Below are 21724 nucleotides of genomic sequence, written 5' to 3'. Positions count from 1 at the left end.
TCTCTGAATGTCCAGTTCTTGCGTGTGCTTAACTTTTCTTTGATTGTATTTGATTTCATCGGCCTACATTTGTGTTGCATTAATGACGAAGCATAAAGCAGCTCTGTATTTCGTCATTTATAAACAAAAAACAAACAAACATACCAACACATTTTTATTGCCCTACATTAATCTTATCTTTCTTTTTTTTTTCAATTAAAAATATGGTGCTTTTTTTCCCCTCCAAGCCTTCGCACGAAAAAACTGCAAATTCCAAGTATTACTGAAGGCAGCACGAGCTCTCGGGGCGCTGCTGATGCGGATGTTGCTGTGTCTGAGCCAAAAAAGTAGCAGAGTTGTTTCCGAAAAGTTTGACCCAGGCTTTTGATGATGTCGAGCGCTGTGCAGCAAAAACAAGATACTGTAGCGTTACCGGTGTTCGCTGCTGTCACCCTGGCACTCATAACCATCCTCAGTGTGTGGAAGTTAAAGCAGTTCAAATATAAATTGGTAAATGAAGCTGGGGTTGCAATGTTTTATGGTAAGTAGCCTAAATAGTTACAGACTACGGAAGCCGTTATTCAGCAGTACTTCCTGGACTCGGGGCTTGAGGGATGTATCGAAAATGTTTATAGAAGACATTTCTGGGGTTTCATAGGCATGCAGTTTTGGACACCGGCATCTCATTTTGCTTTATTCATCATTTTATACGAGAACACAGCATCTTTAGGTGACTCCTGATATGCAGGTGTAACAAGCAATCAGTTGTCCTATACTTGATGCATGGAAATAGTTTTAAAATGTGCACATTTATGTCAACATGTGGCACATTGCACTTTCATTCTTTTCCAGAACTCAAAGTTTTTGTTTTTAGTGTAATATATTAGTGAATTACCCCTTTAATAACAGTTTTTGCTGCTTGTAATTCTTTTGCAGGTTTGTTTCTGGGGTTAACTGTGAGATTAATATGGACTGATAAAGGAGAGCAGTGTCCGGGGAACACAACAGCAGCGAATGAGCAAGCGAACACTTCTGACATCTCGATGGTCAACATCACGCCACACGGACATGTCGGAAATGAAAAACGCCAGTTTAGCTCACATCCTGAGGTAACAGTAGTAACTGTGGTTGTTTGATTTCACCTTCCCTGACAAAACACATCAAAACAGAATAAATCCAGCAATCTGCCCTAAAATAAACATTTTCTCAAAAAAACAAAAATAAACTACATAATAAAAACTGCATTAAGAATATCTGAAAGCAAATAGCTGCATACAGGATGGTTTTTCATCCTCTGATGTAATTTCTTTTGACTGAAATAGCTTTTGTTTTCATTGTCTTTTCCTGGATCAGATCCATATTGTGCCTCTTGAGTATGCTGGCTGTTTACATCAACAGAGTCCTCTAATGGTTCTTAGTTATTGGTTTTCCTTTAAACTCTCATGGTCTGTTTGTTCTTAGAAAAAGTCAAGAGTGGTGGTGCAAGGAAAGGGAGGACGAGAGAGCAATTTAACCTTTATTAAGGTTTTAGTCAGGATCAGATAGTGGGGATTACAGGTGTGCCGTACATACAGAGGGAAATTAAATTTAAGGGACCACATATGGACACAGTTCCAGTCAAGTAAAATGAAGCAACACAACACGGGTTTAATCACTAAGCAACAAAACAACTAAATTAAGCTTTTGCTAGCAACTGTAGCGCTTTCTCGCAAAATTGCGCTCTCAAGACATTTCCCTGCTTGTGTTTACATGCAGCAGGCTTATAATGAGATACTCTTGCAAGCGGTTTTCTCTGCAGTGCAGGAAAGATGTAAGATAGTATCTCAACAGGCATTGCAGCATTTTCCTTTTAGATAAAGTTGGACACTTCAATCTGTGTCAGAGAACACAGTAATGATGTAAGAATGAGGGGCTATGATAAAGTAAATAATACACCAAAGTATAAAGATTTGCTGCTGATGATAACAAAAAGACCCAAATAGTGGTATGGTATGATTAAAAAACATTTAATTGGGAGCCAGTTTGATGTTTGTGAAATCCGAAATCTGGTTTGAGCTCCTACAGACAACGATTTGGATTATTCAAGTACCGTAAATTCATGTTATTTCTGTCACTGAGGTGCAACAGGAGTAATGCTGCAACCTTAAGCCCCAGGGCTGCAAACTAATCACAGCAGTTATTTGTTAAAAAGGAATTAGCAGAGACTCTAACATCACTTCTAAGCAGAAAAGCCTAAGCCTCAAGAGCGGACCTTTGGCTGTCATTAGCATGAACACTGTTTTTTTCCGCCACACTTTCATATTTTAGCGCCGTGATCAGAGATTTGTCATATCAAAGAAGCCAAACGATAAACCGGAGCTTCAGCCGCACATGCACCAACGAGCTTAAGAGAACGCGGAACGAGGGCGTTCCAAATTGTGTTTCTTAATCTCGGTGCCACATTTCACCGCAAGAGAAAGGCAGCAGTGAGGCTTGAATGTTGCGAATCATCCCGGTCGAGTGTAACTCTTCGCTAATGGCTTGGACTTTTTGGCCCCTTTTGAATGCGGGGGTCTCATTAGCAAACCAGCAGAGGCTACCACAAAGGCCATTACATTGGTCAGACCCGTTCTCTGTTGCCTTCACGCCATTAAGCCTGATACATATGGGGTCCTAGCAGGGAGAGATAAGGATTTCATTGCATTACTGAGTCCATTACGTGCCACTGGGGAGTAAGGCATTAAAGTTTGTGGTCTGATTAAATTTAGTGCTGCTCAGCTGAAGAGGCAATTAGTGCATACAACACACCTCCATTTTCGAGTCTGTGGTGCAGGTGGCCCTTTGTATAAAACCCCCAGCATATGCATAATTTATTGATTACAGTGTATCTGTATTAGTATGTGTTGCACAGTTTTGTATTTGTCATATACTGCCTGCATAAATGGGGGGGGGGGAACATATATATATATATATATATATATATATATATATATATATATATATATATTAGTGCTGTGTGGGTAATTGCAGCCACAAAATAGTAATTTGTATTGAGCTGGGTTATGGTAGCAAAGAAAGGAACAATTTGTAGCTCTAGAAGCACCTCAAGTGTGAATTACTGAGATAGCATATTGGCTTTCCTAACTCTATAGGGGACTCTCCAGCATTCGAAATATTAATTTAAAAAAATGCAATCTTCCAAATGTCCCCCACATGTACTAGGGGAAATATTCACCAAAATGCAGTGCATCCATTCATCTAAATATTCATGCTTCTGTGTTGTTGTTTTTTCCTTAAAGCTTCCTTAAAGCAAGCTAAATCTAGGTCGTTCTTAAATGTCTGTGACCACAGCAGTATGTCAGCAAGCGTCACTTCCCCCGTCTCACTCCTTTGGCCTGAAATGTAATTGAACTCGAGTGAGGTTCTGAGCAATGTAAGACCCTGTGCAATGTAGGAACCAAGAAAAAGTAGTTTTATTTTGATCTGAATTGAATATCGCTGCCGTTTGATCTTCAAAATGTATCCACAATAGACATAAAAAGGATTCAAGGATGAAGAACATGAAAGGCTACCTTGCTTAGCTGCTTGCATTGCATCACATCGGCTTGGGTGAGAAACAGACAGCGAAAGAGCACGCTATGTACAAAAATACTTGTGCGCGCTGGTTTTCATTTGTATTGACAGTAATGCAGTTGTGTTTTTTTAAAGATTGTGTTTTAATGTCATTTACTTGTTTTCTGTGTGGATGTAGCACTGGGTTACCATAAATTCTGGGAGCTGCTATGATGAAGATTGACAGAAGCAGTTAGACCTCTCTTTTCTTGTTATGCCTTGCTTTAATCAGTGTGAGTCAGAAAGACTTGGGCAGTACACAGTGAGTATATCATCGAGCCACTGAGAGATCTGAAGTGATGTAACCACACTGTAGCTGCCAGATTGAAAGTTCAGTTTGTTCTTGAGAAGATTTCGTAGCATTTTATTACTAAAATGTTTTAGGCATACAGATCTAGATAGGTGGGAGCCTGCTTTTGCTACATATCATGGGGTGGGAGCAGTTAAAAGAAAAAAAAGTGACATGATGAGTGGTACATAAGAATGAACACGGGTGTTTCCATGATTTTCTAAAATGGGGTGACACGGGGTAGACCATGAGCCAGTGAGGGTGAGCCATAGGAAACAATCAGAAATAATTACTAAACGACTTGAAAACTGATTAAAAATTCAGCATTAGCTGGTTTGTATAAATATAACTGCCATGATAAAGACTAAACTAACAACATGCAGCACGGGCTTTTTGGTCATTAGAAGCAAATCACTGTATTTCACTCATACTTTGATTTAAGTTCATCTTCACAAAAACCAGGACTGAGGGAATAGTGGGCAGCAAATGAAATCATAAAGTTAAAATGTTAATATTTTCATCTATAATTAGCAAAAAGTCTATTGTAACATTATTTATTTGTATTATTTATTACTATGAAACATTTCCAATGTTGCACTGAGGATCCCAGGGGTGGGGTTACCCATTGGTAACCAGCGTAGGATTTCCCTTAGCCACGCCCCCAGGTGTGGAATCCTACATGTATAAAAGATGAATGTCACCCAATAGTTTGTGCAGACTTGTTTTGATACCTTGATATGACCGTTTCTACAATCATAATCCTGCCTTTAAAAACACACATGTGATGAGAAGGAGCAGGTCTTACTGTGATACCACAGATAACATCCATTGTGAAGCATAGTATGACCACGATAGACTAATTTTATTTATTCATTTGATATAATCCAAAGTGAGTGACTGAGCCCACAATCTCAACAGGAATGTGTTTTTCCAGAAGACTTCTATAAGACTGCAAAACTATCGCCATCTGGTGGCCTTCAGATAGAATGCAGGTTTAAGGCACGCCTATGCAAGTATCACATATCCTATTTTTTTTTTTTTTTTTTTTTTTTTTTTTTTTTTTGTTAACCTGTCCCGTTTGGTTCTTTTGCCATCAGAATTATTGTCTAAAGGCGAAGAAAGATGCCCAACGGATTTACTTTACCAAATGGACCATCCCAGCCTTGCCGTAATGGTCCATTTGATTCAACTTTTTATTGTTTATTTTATTTTCACTTGCTGAATACGGGACAGACTTGACTGGAGGAGAGAATGTGGAGAAAGAAAGAGGGAAAGAAAAAAACCTGAGAAGAGGGACGGGGAAAAAGGGCAAAAAACAAAAACCAACAGAATAAGCAGACAAAAAATACATATATCGATCACCTGGATCACCTGTTGAGAAAGAAAAAAGAAAGCAAGCAGAAGAAAACCAGAGTAATAAACAAGATCACAATGATATATGAGAATATGACAGTAAATACTAAATATTAAACATTATTGTGCAGCACGTGAGATCGACAGCGCACAGTGTGCTTTGAGGTAGGAGCCAAAAAGGGTGTAATTTGTGTGTGTGATCACCCGTGTGTACACCTGTGAGCATGAACGCGCTTGTTTTTAAAAGGTTCCTTCATGTAATGATCTGCTAGAGGGTGTGGGGGGCCACTGCCCCGACCTCCAGGGCATGAAGCAGGTATGGAGGAGATCAAGACTCCAGACATCCAGAGGCCCCCAGAACACAAGAGACCAAGGAAGACCAACAGAGGGGCAGCCGCGCCACTATCCCAGAAAGAGCTGAGGAGAGTCCCAGATGAGGGGTCACTCAGCAGCCGCGGAGCAGAAGCCAGGGGGGGTTGCAGTGACGTGCCCGTGAGCTCCGCCGGCAGCCAGCTGTGCCTGAGTGGCCGAGCCCCGGGCCGTGAGGCCGAGGGCACCCCATCCCCAAAGTGGCCCGAGCGAGCCCCAGGCTCCAGGCCCCAATAAGCAGCCGCCAAGGAGTGAGCCGGTGGGTACCTGGGCGCCCACCCCCGGAGACAGAGAACCACCAACGCACCGATGTCTGAGGGCGTCCGCCACCGGCAGGGGAAGTGGTGGGGGGAGATGGGCCTCCAAACCTTGGAGGGCCTGAGATGTCCTCAGAGAGGTGGCGTCTGATACCCAACCTGACATATAGACACAGACAAACAGGCACACACAGATACAAACATCTATTCCCACCCTCATGCTCTCATATACAATTGCTCAACACTCACCCAACGTGGAGACAGACATAGAGAGACGCTGTACACACAATCACACTCCCCAAGCGTACTCTAAGCCCCGAGTCTAGGTACCCTTGCCCCTGGAGGGGGAAACTGCACCCAGACTCAGGTGGTGTAACCCTTTTCCCTGCGGTGGGGAGAAGCAGACCGCCCCGACTCCGCAGCAGCAGGGAGGCCCCATACACCAGACCCCAGTCGGACGGCCAACTCCTCCTCCTAGCCCCCCTGCTCCAGCAGGCCGCAGAGAACGGGGGTGTAGGAAGACTCCAAACCTCCCTCCACCCGCTCATATGTACTGTTGATGTATGTGTGTTCTAAGGTGCATTTAAAACCCAGGAGGGCATGGAGCCACCTGCCAGAGCAGCAGGTAAGCATATAGCCCCTCCTGCTAGCCCTCAATGTCTACATGTATTTAAAATTGAGAGGTGGGCAACGACGCCAGGGGTGAGGTGTACACCCTGATGGTAGTTTGGAATCCGTGTAGCGTGCCCACCTCCAAGATCCTATATGTATGTGTAATGAGAGTGTGAGTAATGTGAATGTCTAAGTTGTGGGATAAAATATCCTATATCCTATTTTTGTTATTTACAAAATGTGATTTTGTGTTTTTGTTTTGTTTTTTGAAGAAAGGCGATATCAGGTACTTGAACACAATTGAGAAATGGCGCATGTTTGCCAAAACAGGGCTGCTGAAATGAACTGTGTGTATGTAATCTGTCTGTCAGTCAGTCACATTTAGTAAACGGGATCCTCTCTTGCTCCCCGTGAAGCATTGTCAGTCACCAACACAGCAGCTCTGTCTTTTACAGGAGACCTTTGATCTGCAGGTCCTTTTCAATCTGTTCCTGCCACCCATCATCTTCCATGGAGCTTACACTCTTAATCAGGTGAGACTGCTCTCCTGACACGTCTCCCAAAAGGGGGTAAAAGGCCATTTCTTTTACTGTACATGGGTTATCCATCTGTTAAGGACTTCCCATATGGTGCACTGTACTGAATGTTGCACCAAATGTGTTTAATGTCTACTAAACTTTTGTCTTGTTTGTTTTGTGAGTGTTACTAATTGGACTAATTTTTATTTGTTGTTCTAGAAACGATTCATTGCAAACCTGGGATCTGTTCTCACCTACGCTTTTGCAGGTACCGTAATCAGCTGCATGTGCATAGGGTAAGAATTCTTTGTTTATTTATGCAAATAAACTGAAGTAAAAGAAATGCTGAGATGACAGACAAACACGGTTAAACAATTCAGGCATAGCTTTATGGTGCAGTGGTTAGCACAGACTCACAACAAGAAGGTCCTGGGTTTGAATCTAGCATGTGGGCTTTCTGTATGGATTTTGCAAGTCATCTCTACATTAGTTCTCTCTGGGTACTCTGGCCTCTTCCCACAGCCCAAAAGCATGCATGAGCTTGAGATTAGGTTAATTGGTGATTATGAATTGACTGCTGGTGTGAATGTGAGTGGGAATGGTTGTCTGTCTCTGTGTGTTAGCCCTCTGACAGGTTGGTGACCTTTCCATGGTGTACCCAACCTCTTGCCTGTGACAGCTAGGATAGACTCCAGATGCCTCCGTGACCCTGAATTGGATACGTGGATGGACATTATCTAACACATGTCGCCAGTAATATGAAATAGTGTTCTGTAAATGCCCCAATAAGCCAAATCATGTGCTTACACCTGTGCTTTTGGTTCTACGACTAATCAAAACTTCTGTAAAAACACTACAGTGCACCAAACTCAGCACGAGTAATATTGATTTTGGAGAGAGTACAGATATCTACTGATGCTATTGTAGCCTGACATAGCTAGATGGCACTCTCACACTCTGAAGGAATTTGAGACTTTTTTTAAACCAGTTGTCACTGATGCACTAATTGCTGCACAGAGCAAGTGAGAAAACCTCAGAATTCCTTAGTTGTTATTTTCCTGCTTTAACTCCAAGACGTTCTGTGGTTAGAAGAAACTGAACAGTCCAGGATTTACAACCCCCCCCCCCCCCAAAAAAAACAGCATTATTTCATCTAACATTTCCTTAATAGGCTTTTAAAGCTTCTACTAGTTGTCATTTTTACTTATTGTGTTTTCTGTTTATGTATAAATGATCTTAATTCCCCCAGTCATTTCAAACAAGTGGGTTTGAAGGTCATGTGCTTAAAGTATTGCCTGGAATTAATTGGCTAAAGGATATTGCCTTCCTTCCTTGCTCCATCTATTATTCCTTTACCTGGAGCAGCATTTGTCAAACTTCCCCATTCCCTCTGGGAAGCAGGAAAGGTTTTGTTCATGGTGCCTCATGTGCTCTGTTTTTAATGCTAAGGCACCAGAGCTGGCCAGTCCTGCTGCTTGTTAGTGTGTCATATCCCATAGGGAGTTAGTGTCATGAGAGTGCGGGAACCTTTCTGTCTCAATTTACAGTCCTCTTCCTGTCTTTTTCTGTGCCTGACTCTCTCATTTTCTCTCTCTCTGGATGTCTAACACACACACACAAACACACAATGCACAATTAATCATCTTAACCGCAAGTCTTCCTTAAAGATACACGAATAACACAGCTTAGTTGCTTGACCTGAGGACAGTGCTTTAAATACTGGCTGCAGGGGGCAGGTCACGTGCTGTCACCGACAGAGCTATGCCAGTGGACAGAAAGGTTCCCCAGAGGACACACTGGCATACTGATTACTATGGCATGCCCCACACTAACTGGATTAGTACTCAGCATACATCAGTTATCACTAAGGAGCTGAACTGTTGAATGCTGACTGGACGCTTTATCAAGTCTTTGTGTACAGTTTTATTTTTTTCTTTATAAGTGAGATAACACAGTGGAGATACAATACTAGATTTATTTTTGTATTTGGCTCCAGAGTTGATAAAAAATATTGTGTCATTTATATTTCTGTCAAAGTGCCCTTCACAAAGACTGTTAGTGGGTTTTTTTTAGTCTTCTAGGTCATTGTGCACACATGCACACACATACACACATACACACTCCTTATGCTGTTCTGTTATGTTGGAGAGTACCGTATATAACAGTGTCTTAAAAGAATGCAAACAGTAAGGATAGATGGATACTGACCACCGAGATTATTTGTTGTGTGGTGTGTGTGCGTGCGTGCGTGGGTGGTTCCATTTAGTAGGTGGATGTGGGGTCGGGTTCGGAGCATATGGATATACACACTCATTCGCATTAACATGGATAAAATAAGTGTTTCCCGGCACAGTTGCAGCTTTGTGTGTTCGCTTGTGTAAAAAGGAGCTACTGCCTGCAAACGGGTCAACTCACCTGCTGGTAGCGTCTGGCCCCATTACCCAGACTACTCTAGGGGAAGCCCTGCTGTGGTTAGAGGGATGACTGATAGACCTGCTCTGGCTGGCGCTCCCTGATGACCTCACAGTGTTTCCTTCTGTCTGTTTGTCCTCAATCCCAGGGCTTGCATGTACGGCTTCACCAAACTGATGCCACTGTTGAGCAAAGCACCAAAAGAAGAATTCCTCCTCACTCACTGCCTCCTTTTTGGTGCCATTATGTCAGCCACTGATCCAGGTAGTCAACCTTTATGAATAACCTTCTGCTAATAGCTCATCACTTGCAGTGGCAGCATTGATCTTGTGGTTTTATGCATATGTGCTTCTCTAATTTGTAAAGCAGACGTGCTTTATTTTTTTCTTACCACAAGCAAAAGATGAAATGTTTGGCTGTTGATCACAGTCGATATATAAAAGGCCCATCACCAGGCTCTGCCTTATACATACAAATTAGTTATAGAAATAAACTCCATATGTGTTGAGCATATTTGAGGAGCTGCATATTGCTCATTTCTGCAATTTTTTGAGAGTTTTTATTTATTACTGCAGATTCACTGAGCAGTTAACGTATTAGATAACATGTTTCAAAAGGTCAAACCTGGTGCATACTGTTCTTTCACACCTTATCTTGTTTGGTTTTAAGTAGCAAGGTGTAACATTGAGATTGACAGCCGAATCTTTGTATAACAAAAACATTGACAGCTAAGGCTACTGTATATGCAGGAACAGAGCCACAACACCCACTCAGTAGCTGTAACTGCTTTAAATTCACTGCACCTTTCTCCTAAGTGGAGTACACACAATAAAATCAGTGGTCCTCAAGAGCAGTCATGTAGAGTGTCATACGGCATCCTGTGGTAATGTCCTCATTTGGTAATGAATTATTTATACTGTAAGTGGCTGATATGGGTGAGTGTCAGCGAGGAGCTGTAGGTTATGGTGCGGCTGTCACACTGATCGACATTATTTTTGCCACACCATGCTGCGTTCATCTCTGCTGGCTCCGGCTCACTCGTAGCTTTGATTTGAATCACACTGTGATGCACGGATGGCCGAAACTCAGATATGCCTCACCTGTTTCCACGTCGTACTGCAGCACTGGTTTTCTGACTTTCGGAGAAGCAGCTGTCGGAATTTTCCAGTTCATTTCTCTTCCTGGTAAACTTTCAGTCACAAGGCTGAAATGGAAGAACGCAACCGAAACAGGCTCAGTCTGTTATTCTGTAAGACAAAGACGTAGTGATACTCAGAACAATGTAGACGTGTCATCATGTCATAACCCTTGCTTGCTTGACAGTTCTCTGGTTGTGCCACTGACTCAGTGCATAAGTGTTACTAAATTATAGTATAATTCAAATAACGGAGCTCTGGAGAATGTTGTGAAAGTGGTAGCCAAGCTTTGAGTGAAATGAGAGTCCTGCTTATTTGCCACTTTCTTGTGCCTGGACTATTGAATATAAGTCAGATATTTGATAGCCCAGGTTCCTGTTGCTGCTGTAATGGTTTAACGTAATCCCTCTCTGAAAGCAAATAGGGCAAGCAACAGAAATCCAGGATATGAGCTGGCTGCCACATATATGCTGTAAAGCACAAAACTTTAGTGCTCTTTATTTGAGTTTTTAAAAAAATAATGGCATTGGTGAGCCATCTGACTGATCCCAAATGTTTTTTTCTGCTTGGAGATGACTCCAGAGATATAGCTGCGGTTTTAAAAGTGATACAAAATACTTGATTTGATTTTTTTTTCCTGTTTATTCTACGTTGAATAAAGTGGAGGGATAGGTAATAGCATTTGTTGCAGAACTGAAGCACCCTCGCTTAAAGTGGATGCTGATTTTATGCTGCAACTACCACTGAGGACACTAAAGGAATGTTGCCTGTATTGTTTCTTTGAAATTACCATCTTAGAGGTATAGGCAAAGTACAGATTTTGAGCTTTAGATTAATCTGATATTCTTTAGAACGTCGTCTTCGAGAAAAAAAAAAAGTCATACTCCTGTAAGTGTGGAGGGTTTTTCAAAGCAGCATTTAGGCATAACTATTACAGAAAGTCATATGAATATTTCTGTTTTCTGTTGGTATTATCCTCTTTTCAAACACATGGCTCAGCTCAGTATGACTCAACATGTCAAAAATGTGATTAGCATAGTAACCTCTAAACCTAGAGAGATTATATTTGGGTCTTATCCAGGGCCCTATTCTTCAAAACTGCAAATGTACATTTTCACTTCTTGTCTGTGAAAATTCACACTTGGGAAAGGTAGAGTCTGTCTGCTGACTGTTCAAATATCTACGTAGGTAAATTTGCAATACCTCATTGTTAACATTTCACCTCTAATGTTGCATTAGATGAGGCTTCTTCTGGGTTTTATTCATCGTTTTTTGTTGGCAGTAGAGCCAGGCCCACAGTCTTGCTTTTCCTATTTGTTCCTTTCATTTGGCATCTATTGATTTTTTTAAAAAACTTTTTAGTTCTATACAAGCCACCACAGAACCATAGCTATGAAACCTGTTCCTCCCAGACGCAAAATAAAATGCATGGTTCAGGTCACAAAGTGGAACACCTGCTGTGCTGTATCCTCTAGCTGCAGGGATGGCAGCAGGTCAGTGAAACCCTCACTTAACTTCTGAAAGGAATGACTTCTGTTTCTGTGCTACCATTTTGGCTTTCCTCCTTAAAAAGATATATAAATACTCTGTGTGCGTGTGCGTGTGCGCGCGCGTGCGCGTGCGCGTGTGTGTGTGTGTGTACGGGTTCGTACTATCCTGGTGGGGACCAAAATCTGACTTTTACTATCCTGGTGGGGACTTTCTGCACCGTGGGGACCAAAATCCAGGTCCCCTTGGGGTTGAAAGCAATTTTCACACTCAAAATGCAGTTTTACTGTCAGGGTTACAATTAGGTTATGGTTAGGTTTAGGGTAAGGGTTAGGGTTAGGCATTCATTTTTAATGGTTAGGGTTAGGGTAAGGGGCTAGGGAAAGCATTATGTCAATGGGATGTCCCCACGAGGATAGCAAACCAGACGTGTGTGTGTGTGTGTGTGTGAGAGAGAGAGAGAGAGAGAGAGAGAGAGAGAGAGAGAGAGAGAGAGAGAGAGAGAGAGATGAGCACTGAGAGCCTTTGAAGGAGGTGGTCTTGGTCCATTTCCAAATGAACTCCTGAGCGGTTCTTTTATGGTGTGAACGTGATCAGGCCCCGATCTGAACCATCTACCAGGTGCAGAGCACCTTCCTCGTGTATTTGCTTTTGTTGCTCCCAGCCCAGATACATCTGCCCAATGACCAAGGTGAACATTCTCATGTTGTTTGTAGTCACGCAGTTTAGTTTGCTGAAAGAGAAATGAGAAAGTAAACAAACCATAGGTGTGGCTCAATATACCAGCAGCATAGCGTCGTCAAACACAGAATTTTAGGCATATTATTGCAACAGAGGAGCAGAAGTACAACATTAAGGTAAACATGGAAGGCCACAATTGGTGCTCACTAAGCACACACACAGTATGTGTTCAGTCTTTATTAATATGTAACAGGCTAAGACAAGTAATGTAATACTGAATTCTGTGACCGGTGTGGTGCATAATATACAATAATTCATTGTTTGATGTCACAAACACTTTACCAGTTGCACATTTTGGTGCACTGACACTGACTTACAACAATAATTTCCACCGTCTTGCATCACCTCTTCTTTTAATAACCCTTCGGTTTTTGGAATGTGGGTTTTTTTTTTTTCATTCTTTCTGTATGTAGGATTTCATCCAGTCAAAAATTCAGGGCTTCCTTTGTCTTATTTTTCTTTTCATTGCCCAGACTCAGTCACATTGAAGCCATTGTTTTGTGATACATGTAGAATGTGGTTTGGAATTTTCTTGTTGAAAAAAAGACAATTCCAGCTATTAGGCAAGAAAAAAGAATTTTCACACAGAAAATTGCCGTTTTAGTCTTAGTCAGAATCATTTCAAATCAGCTAGCTTGTGCCTGTTATCAACAGTCTGCATCCTGCCACTCCCCAGTTTCACCTAAGGAAATGCATTTAGCTCAAGGTGGAGAAAGAACACCTTCACAACATTGTAATGGGGGAGCTGGCACTGCAAAGGAAGTAAAAAAAACTAGCTCACGAGTGTTTAATGAGAAAGCCAGAAAGTGTTTCCTCAGTATCACTTTTTTCTTTTTAACTAAGGGCCATGAGTATTATTTTTTTTAGACAATTTCTCTAACTAAAGTGAATTAAAACATTTTTTTTAAAGTGAACAAAAAAGGCTAACAGGCAACTTTATGAATGCAGGTTGTTAACCACGCTTGCTAGCTTAGGTACATTTACACACGTATTTACACTCCACTCTTTCATCCATATGAGGTAATCCCCTAGGTCCAAAATATCAACATAGCAGTGGCTAAATGCTAACATTAGCTAACTTTGACTGGTTCACAATGAACCTTCAAAATGCAGCGTGTAGTGGCTGATGTCACAGTGGCTATATCCATACCTCATACTGTCTATTGGTTTTTTTGGGGGGTTTTTTTTCTTTCCCCTGTCTATTGTCATACTGTCTATTGTTAAAAGTGGTACCTCTTTAGTTTGTTGATTCAGTTGTGTTATTTATGTTTAATGTGTTTTTGTTGAGTATTTAATTCAAATTATGAGAATTTTTGGCTCAGCTGTCCTTCAGTCCATCATGTGTAGCATCAGTATACAATTAGCATCAATTCACAGATGTGCGAGCTACCCATGCCATGTATACTCATGAGCCCCTTGCCAGATGCTGAACTGTGAACTGTTAACAAATCACTTGGTTCTTATCTAGAATAACTTTTATATATTTTACATGCTATCTCTGCACTACTTTAATTTACATAGAACTAAGTGACTGTTTAGTAGTGACTTTTATATCTTAAATTTCTATAGTTTTGGTTGTCTGTTTTTATATTATCAGTGTAAGCATATCAAATTGATGTGCATCTTAAAGATGTAAACATCTGGGAAATACACTGAGAACCTTAGTTAACTTGTTCAGTCCAACTTGAAATGAAACCGTTATAGAAGCCTCAGTTTTGGGTGGTTTTTTTTACAGAGCTGGGGAGATTATAGTAATTCCCTGTTGGCTGTTATCTCCTTCCTAATCCTTCATCACTTTGAGTATTATATCTGCCTAATTTGGTCAAATCAGCAAGCAAATCCCATGCTTTCTGACTAAGATGGTCGCAAGCTTTGCCTCTGCTAAAACTCAGCAATGGGTAATTTGACCTAATAAAGCTTCCTTCAACCCTTTCAACTGTATTATGTCTGAAATAATTGTCTAGGCTCTCTACCTTATGGTGTTGCTGTGGAAACTGATGAACACTTGACAGCTGTAGGATGGAGTTTCCATGACAACACAGTCAACCAGCACCTTGTGAGTGTGAGTGTGTGCGGCGAGGGTGGGCGTTTTTATTTTTTTCCCTTTAGTGTTGGAGTGTGAGGAGTGCATGACATACTGTCATCAGCCAGGCATTATGGAAGCAGGGAGACGGAGCAATCCTTACTCCAGGGCCTACCCCACACTCTCCATATAAAGGATTTCCCCCAACCAGAAAGAGCTTTAAACCTGTCAAACACCAAAGAGCCAGATCTGTCAAAACAAGTCCTGAGGCCGCTCTCTGGCCACCGCTCGTATTGTCAGTCTGGTCGTATCCTTGCTGTCCTGCAACCGCTGGTCTGTGTGTTCACAGGGCAAAACTTAGCAATCAGCCTTGGCTCTTTTTCCACAACAGAAATGTTTCCATCACTAACTCAGAGTATTATTTTTGCATTTTGAAATCAACAAGTGGAATACTGGTTGTTATTGTTTTGAATATGATAATGTCTGGCCTTCAGAATCGCACATATCCTTGCATGTGTATGTTTATGACTCCGCATTTGTGTTGTCTTTCCTCATATCTGACAGTGTTTTTTGTTATGATAATTTTGTTTTCCTTGTTTGGAACCTGGCCTGACTTCTTCTCTGGCAGTTACTACTGTCCATTATTAGATGCCTGCATTTATCTGTTTATATCAGTCTGTGAGTTTGTGCACCTATCTCTGCATCTCATGTAAAACACTGTAATCTAATCTACTGTAATTGAACCTATGGTGTCACTGAACATAGAACAATTCTAGAGCTGATATCTTGCAGGAGATACTTGAGGTGTCAGGAAGTCTGGAGCTACTAGGCATGTCACTATCTCTTCAGTGTCAGTATTCTGCCTGTCACTCAGTGTCGACACTTAGTCGCCCGCTGAGCTGAGGATGCTGTGTGTGCATGTGCTCATTCATATGCTCAGCATCTTCTATGTGATATTTACTCTTCGTGAACTCACCGTGGAGTTCAAGTCAGCTGATGCTGTGTTGAGACGGGTTTGGCTAAATAATAAGTAAATAATCAGTTTATTAGTATTTTCCACCACCGATATGAATTTCCTCACAAATGATATGAGAAATTAGGATTCCTGCAAGCCAGATTTCATAAATCTCATAAAGAATTTTTACTAAGGCTCTTAAAAAAATCTGTGTGTGTTATGAGCCGTTCTCTTGCTGATACAAATACAGCCACCTACAGGGTATACATGATTTCAAACTGTACCCCAGGAGTGAAAGAGGCATCGACTCACCAATCTACCTCAGCAGGATCTGCTCACTGATTATATAAGTGTTGCTGCATTGTGGGAAAGAGGGGAAGCAATCAGGACTAAAGTGACCAGAAGGCGGGATGGCAGACATATAGGACAGCTCTTTTCCTGCTCATGATCCCTTGAGCAAATTAGAGCTGTGATGAGGATGAAAGGAAACCAACCACAACTAAATACCGATTTTCCCAAAGATATTGCCTAAATTTCTGCTTTAATGAGAGTTGTGAAGTCGTGCTTTAATAGGGTAATCAAAGGTCGCCCACTGGCGTTCAGTGGGTTGAGATATGACGACTGCAAAAGTCATATTGTAGCATATAATTTACCTCATTTTCATACTTTTATCAGGGTCCCTATGGATAGCCTGGTGTTATAAATGCTGGTTCACTGAAATAGCTAAATAGAATGAAGCCATTGTCAGCAGCACCTGTCTATTCTGCTCTTACATCAAATTGCCTAAAGCCTAAAGTAAGCTGGGCAGAAGGGGAGATAGAAGCTACTGATGTCAAGACATGAGAAGTCCTCAGCTATATTCAACTTAAAGTCAAGAACTCTGAGAATCTATGAGCAACAAAAAGAGGGCCAGAGAATTAATGTGTGTCAGACTTACAGTTTAGGATAATAGAAGGAAAATCCATGGTTAAATTAGAAAAATGAACCCTACATGTGCCAGATAGCAGAAGATGAAGAGGAATCCATTGGAAGTATCATTCAAAGAAACTGGCTGGCATCAACAAATACTGCCAGTCACTAGAAAAGGCTGGCCTAAGGGATAGCACAGTGGTGGTGACACATGGTGACGTCAGAACACCCCTGATGCAACAGAACAGTAAAGATGCCACTAAATCCAGACAGTAGTTGTAATATGTAAGATCAACAAGCACACAGGGGAATTAAAAGTGCCTAGGATAGTGTCCAGGAGCATCTGTGCTGACTGTGGGTCAGACTTCCTCAAGCCCTGATGGAACACACCACCAGAAGTGGTTTAGAAAAAGAGATCTTATGGAATTTTAAGTTCCAGATTCACAAGCAGCTGCCAACCAAACAAGCAGACACAGTAGTAGTTGACGAGGAGCAGAAGAGGACAGCGGTAATAGATGTGGGAATCCCATGTGACAGCACTATAAGGAAGACTGAGAGGGGTTAAAGAATCAACCAAAACAGATATGAAGGGTCCAAACTGGTACCAGTAGTAACAGGAGCAGCTAGGCCTGTGTTACAAAGCAAGAAACAAATATATACAGATGGAGAAGACAAGAGTAAAAAATAGAGAACACTGAAAGTAATGGACAACCTTCCATAATTCATCCAAGAGCATACTGACAACATATCTAATAAGTCACCAAAAAATCCAATGAAAATGGGCACAGAATGACAGGCGTCTCTCACCTCAGTAAAGCTCAGTGGTCAGGAGTTCACTATCTAAAGAGAAAGGGAGAGTGGTGAGACAAGCCATTAAGGCGTTGCTGAATTTCCCTACAACTCACCATTTGGGAGAATGCTCATTCATGCATGCGCGCTGTCATTGCATTCACCTTCATTTTCTCCCATTTATGGGAATTTATCCCATAATTGTGGCAAATCTTTCATTTTAGTCTGACAGGTGAGTCGGTACTTGTCCTCCAAAGATTTCCTTCTTTTACTTCAAGTCTTACTTATTTCATAACTACTTTAATGTAAAACCTGTCCCCCATTCTCCCCCCTTTTTTCGCCTTACCACAACTGCCAGTCGGAGCTTTGCATTCAACATTAAACATTCAACATGCTCCAAGCTTGCATCACACTTGGTGCAGTTTCAGTTGACAGTTTTAAAGAAAACTATTTATTTACTGACAATTTGGAACCATTAGAAAATCATCCAGTGTATATGGAATTTTCAATGTGGGTTCCACACATGATACACAGTGACATGACATATAATTTGTAAGTGTTCTTGTATGCTACCTAGTGAGCAAAGGAAGTTATAATTCAATGCTCAACATATCCATTTAAATGCAGGAAAATCTCAACTGCAACCTGTAAGTACACTGCGCATTGGGGAATTAAGCACAGTGTACCGAAGTGCAGTAATCAGTCAACCTGTGGGTTCAAAATGAAAAAGATCTGAAGTTGTCTGGTTCCTGTTGAGATGCTCAAAAGCTCTTCAACTGGAATAAACTTCAGGGAGGGACAGACAAGCTCAAAGCTGCCAGCAGGGTCAGTATAAACAGTATATTCAGGTAGGAGTTTTTTCTAGCAGTGAGTTAATCTTTTATTTAAAGAACCACACAATCTTATCTTTTTTCCCAGCCAGCTTCTTCTGATTCGCAGTAATCTAGTTGTTATCGCTCTCTGTAGTGAAAACTGTATTAATGCCTCAAGCTAAAGAGTGTATGTCGATGTATATTCACAGTCACTGAATATGAGTATGATATGAAACAGCAACACCTGCAGCTCTAAAAAACAGGATACAAGTAATTGTAGCAGCTGGTAACTGTGAGTGGCTAAGTATATGTGAATCATGTCAAGAAATTCAGTCTTTCATATGTCTACCCTCACTACTCCTCCCAGCAAACCAGCAATGTTGTATATTTAAACACAGGAAATGTGACCCATGAAACACACAGACACAGTTCTGGACTTTGTTTTAATTATATTATAAGTGGATTTCAAATTTAAACATGATTTTCATGTTTAAGATTTTCAACTTTGGCATAAATGAATGTAATTTTTGTAAAACTATTTGTTTATTTGATTGGTGCTGACACTAATTTGTCATTGGGCCCTTTATTATTCTCTTTGTATATGCTACCCTTGGGCTGCATATTTGAAAAATACAATATTTCTTATCACTTTTACGCTGATGACATTCAAATTTATTGTCAACTGACTGATGATCTGTCAGCATCACTGCACTTCCTGTTCAATTGCCTGAGAGAGGTCAAAGATTGGCTGTCAGATAATTCTCTCATTTCAAATGAGAAAAAAACTGAAGTTATGGTGTTCGATAGCCATATTCCTCGAGACCAGCTTGTTGCCCTGCTGGGGCCCCTTGCTAACTCTCTCTCTGATTCTATACGTCTACTTGGACAGCTCCTTTAAGATAAGCAAGTGTCATCTGTAGTTAAATCTGGCTTCTTTCAATTGCGCCAGATTTCTAAAGCTAAGCTTATATACCACACAGGGACCTGGAAAAACTTATCCACGCTTTTGTGACCTCCAGGTTAGACTATTGCAATTCTCTCTACTGTGGTCTCCAAGCCTTCTCTCTTCGAAGGCTGCAGCTTGTTCAGAATGCTGCGGCTCGCCTTCTTACTGGAGCCAGAAAATCTGATCCTATTACTCCAGCTCTTGTTGATCTACACTGGTTACCTATCAAATATCGCATTGAGTTTAAAATTTTGCTACTCACTTTTAAAATCCTGAATAATATTGCGCCCAGTTACCTCACTGACCTCCTCAATCTGTACACTCCTTGTCGTGCATTAAGATCATCAGGTCAATTACTCCTGGCCCAACCTAAGTTTAGACTGAAGACCAGAGGTGATCGTGCCTTTGCTTCAGCTGCACCCAACCTTTGGAATAGCCTCCCTGCTTCTATTCGTGCCTTGGACTCTATCCAATCCTTTAAATCAAGATTGAAAGCATACTTATTTGACCTGGCTTTCCTGACCAGTTAATACCCTTTTTAAACTTTTTATTAAATGTATTATTTTATTATTAATTTTACTGCTGTTTTTATCTTCTTAGTAGATATTTTGTATTCACGATCTGACCTTCCTTCCTTCTGTATTGAGGTTTGATACCTATTTTATTTAACTCTTTTGGTCTATTGGTGCCTCCATTCTGTCTGTGCTAGTGCCCGATCTGTACCCTGTTATTGACTTATGTTTGTTTACTTTGGTGTGCCTTCAGGTTTTTAAATGTGCTATATAAATAAAACTGTATTGTATTGTATCATCCAGTCCTCAGCAGGTAAATGCAACCTTGGATGAACTTCAGAACATGAGAAATTACAAATGTGTCATTGTTTATTTAACAAACACTAAGCCAACATGTACAAACCGGATTCCAAAAAAGTTGGGACACTAAACAAATTGTGCATAAAAACTGAATGCAATGATGTGGAGATGGCAAATGTCAATATTTTATTCAGAATAGAACATAAATCACGGAACAAAAGTTGAAACTGAGAAAATTTATCATCTCAAGGGAAAAATATGGTGATTGAAAATGTCATGGTGTCAACAAATCCCAAAAAAGTTGGGACAAGGCCATTTTCACCACTGTGTGGCATCTCCCCTTCTTCTTACAACACTCAACAGACGTCTGGGGACCGAGGAGACCAGTTTCTCAAGTTTAGCAATAGGAATGCTCTCCCATTCGTGTCTAATACAGGCCTCTAACTGTTCAATCATCTTGGGCCTTCTTTGTCGCACCTTCCTCTTTATGATGCGCCAAATGTTCTCTATAGGTGAAAGATCTGGACTGCAGAATGGCCATTTCAGTACCCGGATCCTTCTCCTACGCAGCCATGATGTTGCGATTGATGCAGAATGTGGTCTGGCATTATCTTGTTGAAAAATGCAGGGTCTTCCCTGAAAGAGATGACGTCTGGATGGGAGCATATGTTATTCTAGAACCTGAATATATTTTTCTGCATTGGTGGTGCCTTTCCAGACATGCAAGCTGCCCATGCCACACGCACTCATGCGACCCCGTACCATCAGAGACGCAGGCTTCTGAACTGAGCGTTGATAACAACTTGGGTTGTCCTTGTCCTCTTTGGTCCGGATGACATGGCGTCCCACATTTCCAAAAAGAACTTCGAATCGTGACTCGTCTGACCACAGAACAGTCTTCCATTTTGCCACACTCCATTTTACATGATCCCTGGCCCAGTGAAAACACCTGAGCTTGTGGATCTTGCTTAGAAATGGCTTCTTCTTTGCACTGTAGAGTTTCAGCTGGCAACGGCGGATGGCACGGTGGATTGTGTTCACTGACAATGGTTTCTGGAAGTATTCCTGAGCCCATTCTGTGATTTCCTTTACAGTAGCATTCCTGTTTGTGGTGCAGTGTCGTTTAAGGGCCCGGAGATCACGGGCATCCAGTATGGGTTTACGCCCTTGACCCTTACGCACAGAGATTGTTCCAGATTCTCTGAATCTTCGGATGATGTTATGCACAGTTGATGATGATAACTGCAAAATCTTTGCAATTTTTCGCTGGGTAACACCTTTCTGATATTGCTCCACTATCTTTCTGCGCAACATTGTGGGAATTGGTGATCCTCTACCCATCTTGGCTTCTGAGAGACACTGCCACTCTGAGAAGCTCTTTTTATACCCAATCATGTTGCCAATTAACCTAATTAGTGTTAATTGGTCTTCCAGCTCTTCGTTATGCTCAAATTTACTTTTTCCAGCCTCTTATTGCTACTTGTCCCAACTTTTTGGGGATTTGTTGACACCGTGAAATTTTGAATCAACATATTTTTCCTTTAAAATGATACATTTTCTCGGATTAAACTTTTGATCTGTCATCTACGTTCTATTCTGAATAAAATATTGACATTTGCCATCTCCACATCATTGCATTCAGTTTTTATTCACAATTTGTTTCCCAACTTTTTTGGAATCCGGTTTGTAGAATCAGATTATTAAATTATGCATGGTTTTCTGTGTGACTTTAT

General features: G+C 41.2%; 1 protein-coding gene across 1 annotated transcript in view; it reads left to right on the top strand.

Annotated features, from left to right (window-relative positions):
- Window positions 1-417: 417 nt before the first annotated feature.
- LOC134634141 (sodium/hydrogen exchanger 9-like) overlaps window positions 418-21724 on the top strand; it is a 68757-nt gene continuing 47450 nt past the window's right edge. The window contains exons 1-5 of the mRNA XM_063483206.2: window positions 418-520; window positions 916-1088; window positions 6906-6983; window positions 7188-7264; window positions 9529-9644. Coding sequence (XP_063339276.2) covers window positions 511-520; window positions 916-1088; window positions 6906-6983; window positions 7188-7264; window positions 9529-9644 — 454 coding nt within the window. The 5' untranslated portion in view covers window positions 418-510. The remainder of the gene's footprint in view (window positions 521-915; window positions 1089-6905; window positions 6984-7187; window positions 7265-9528; window positions 9645-21724) is intronic.

This window comes from Pelmatolapia mariae, linkage group LG9, assembly GCF_036321145.2.
Source record: "Pelmatolapia mariae isolate MD_Pm_ZW linkage group LG9, Pm_UMD_F_2, whole genome shotgun sequence".
In the NCBI taxonomy this organism is placed as follows: Eukaryota; Metazoa; Chordata; class Actinopteri; order Cichliformes; family Cichlidae; genus Pelmatolapia; species Pelmatolapia mariae.
The sequence above is the reverse complement of the archived record's forward strand: the minus strand, read 5'-3'. Positions and strand labels throughout refer to the sequence as shown.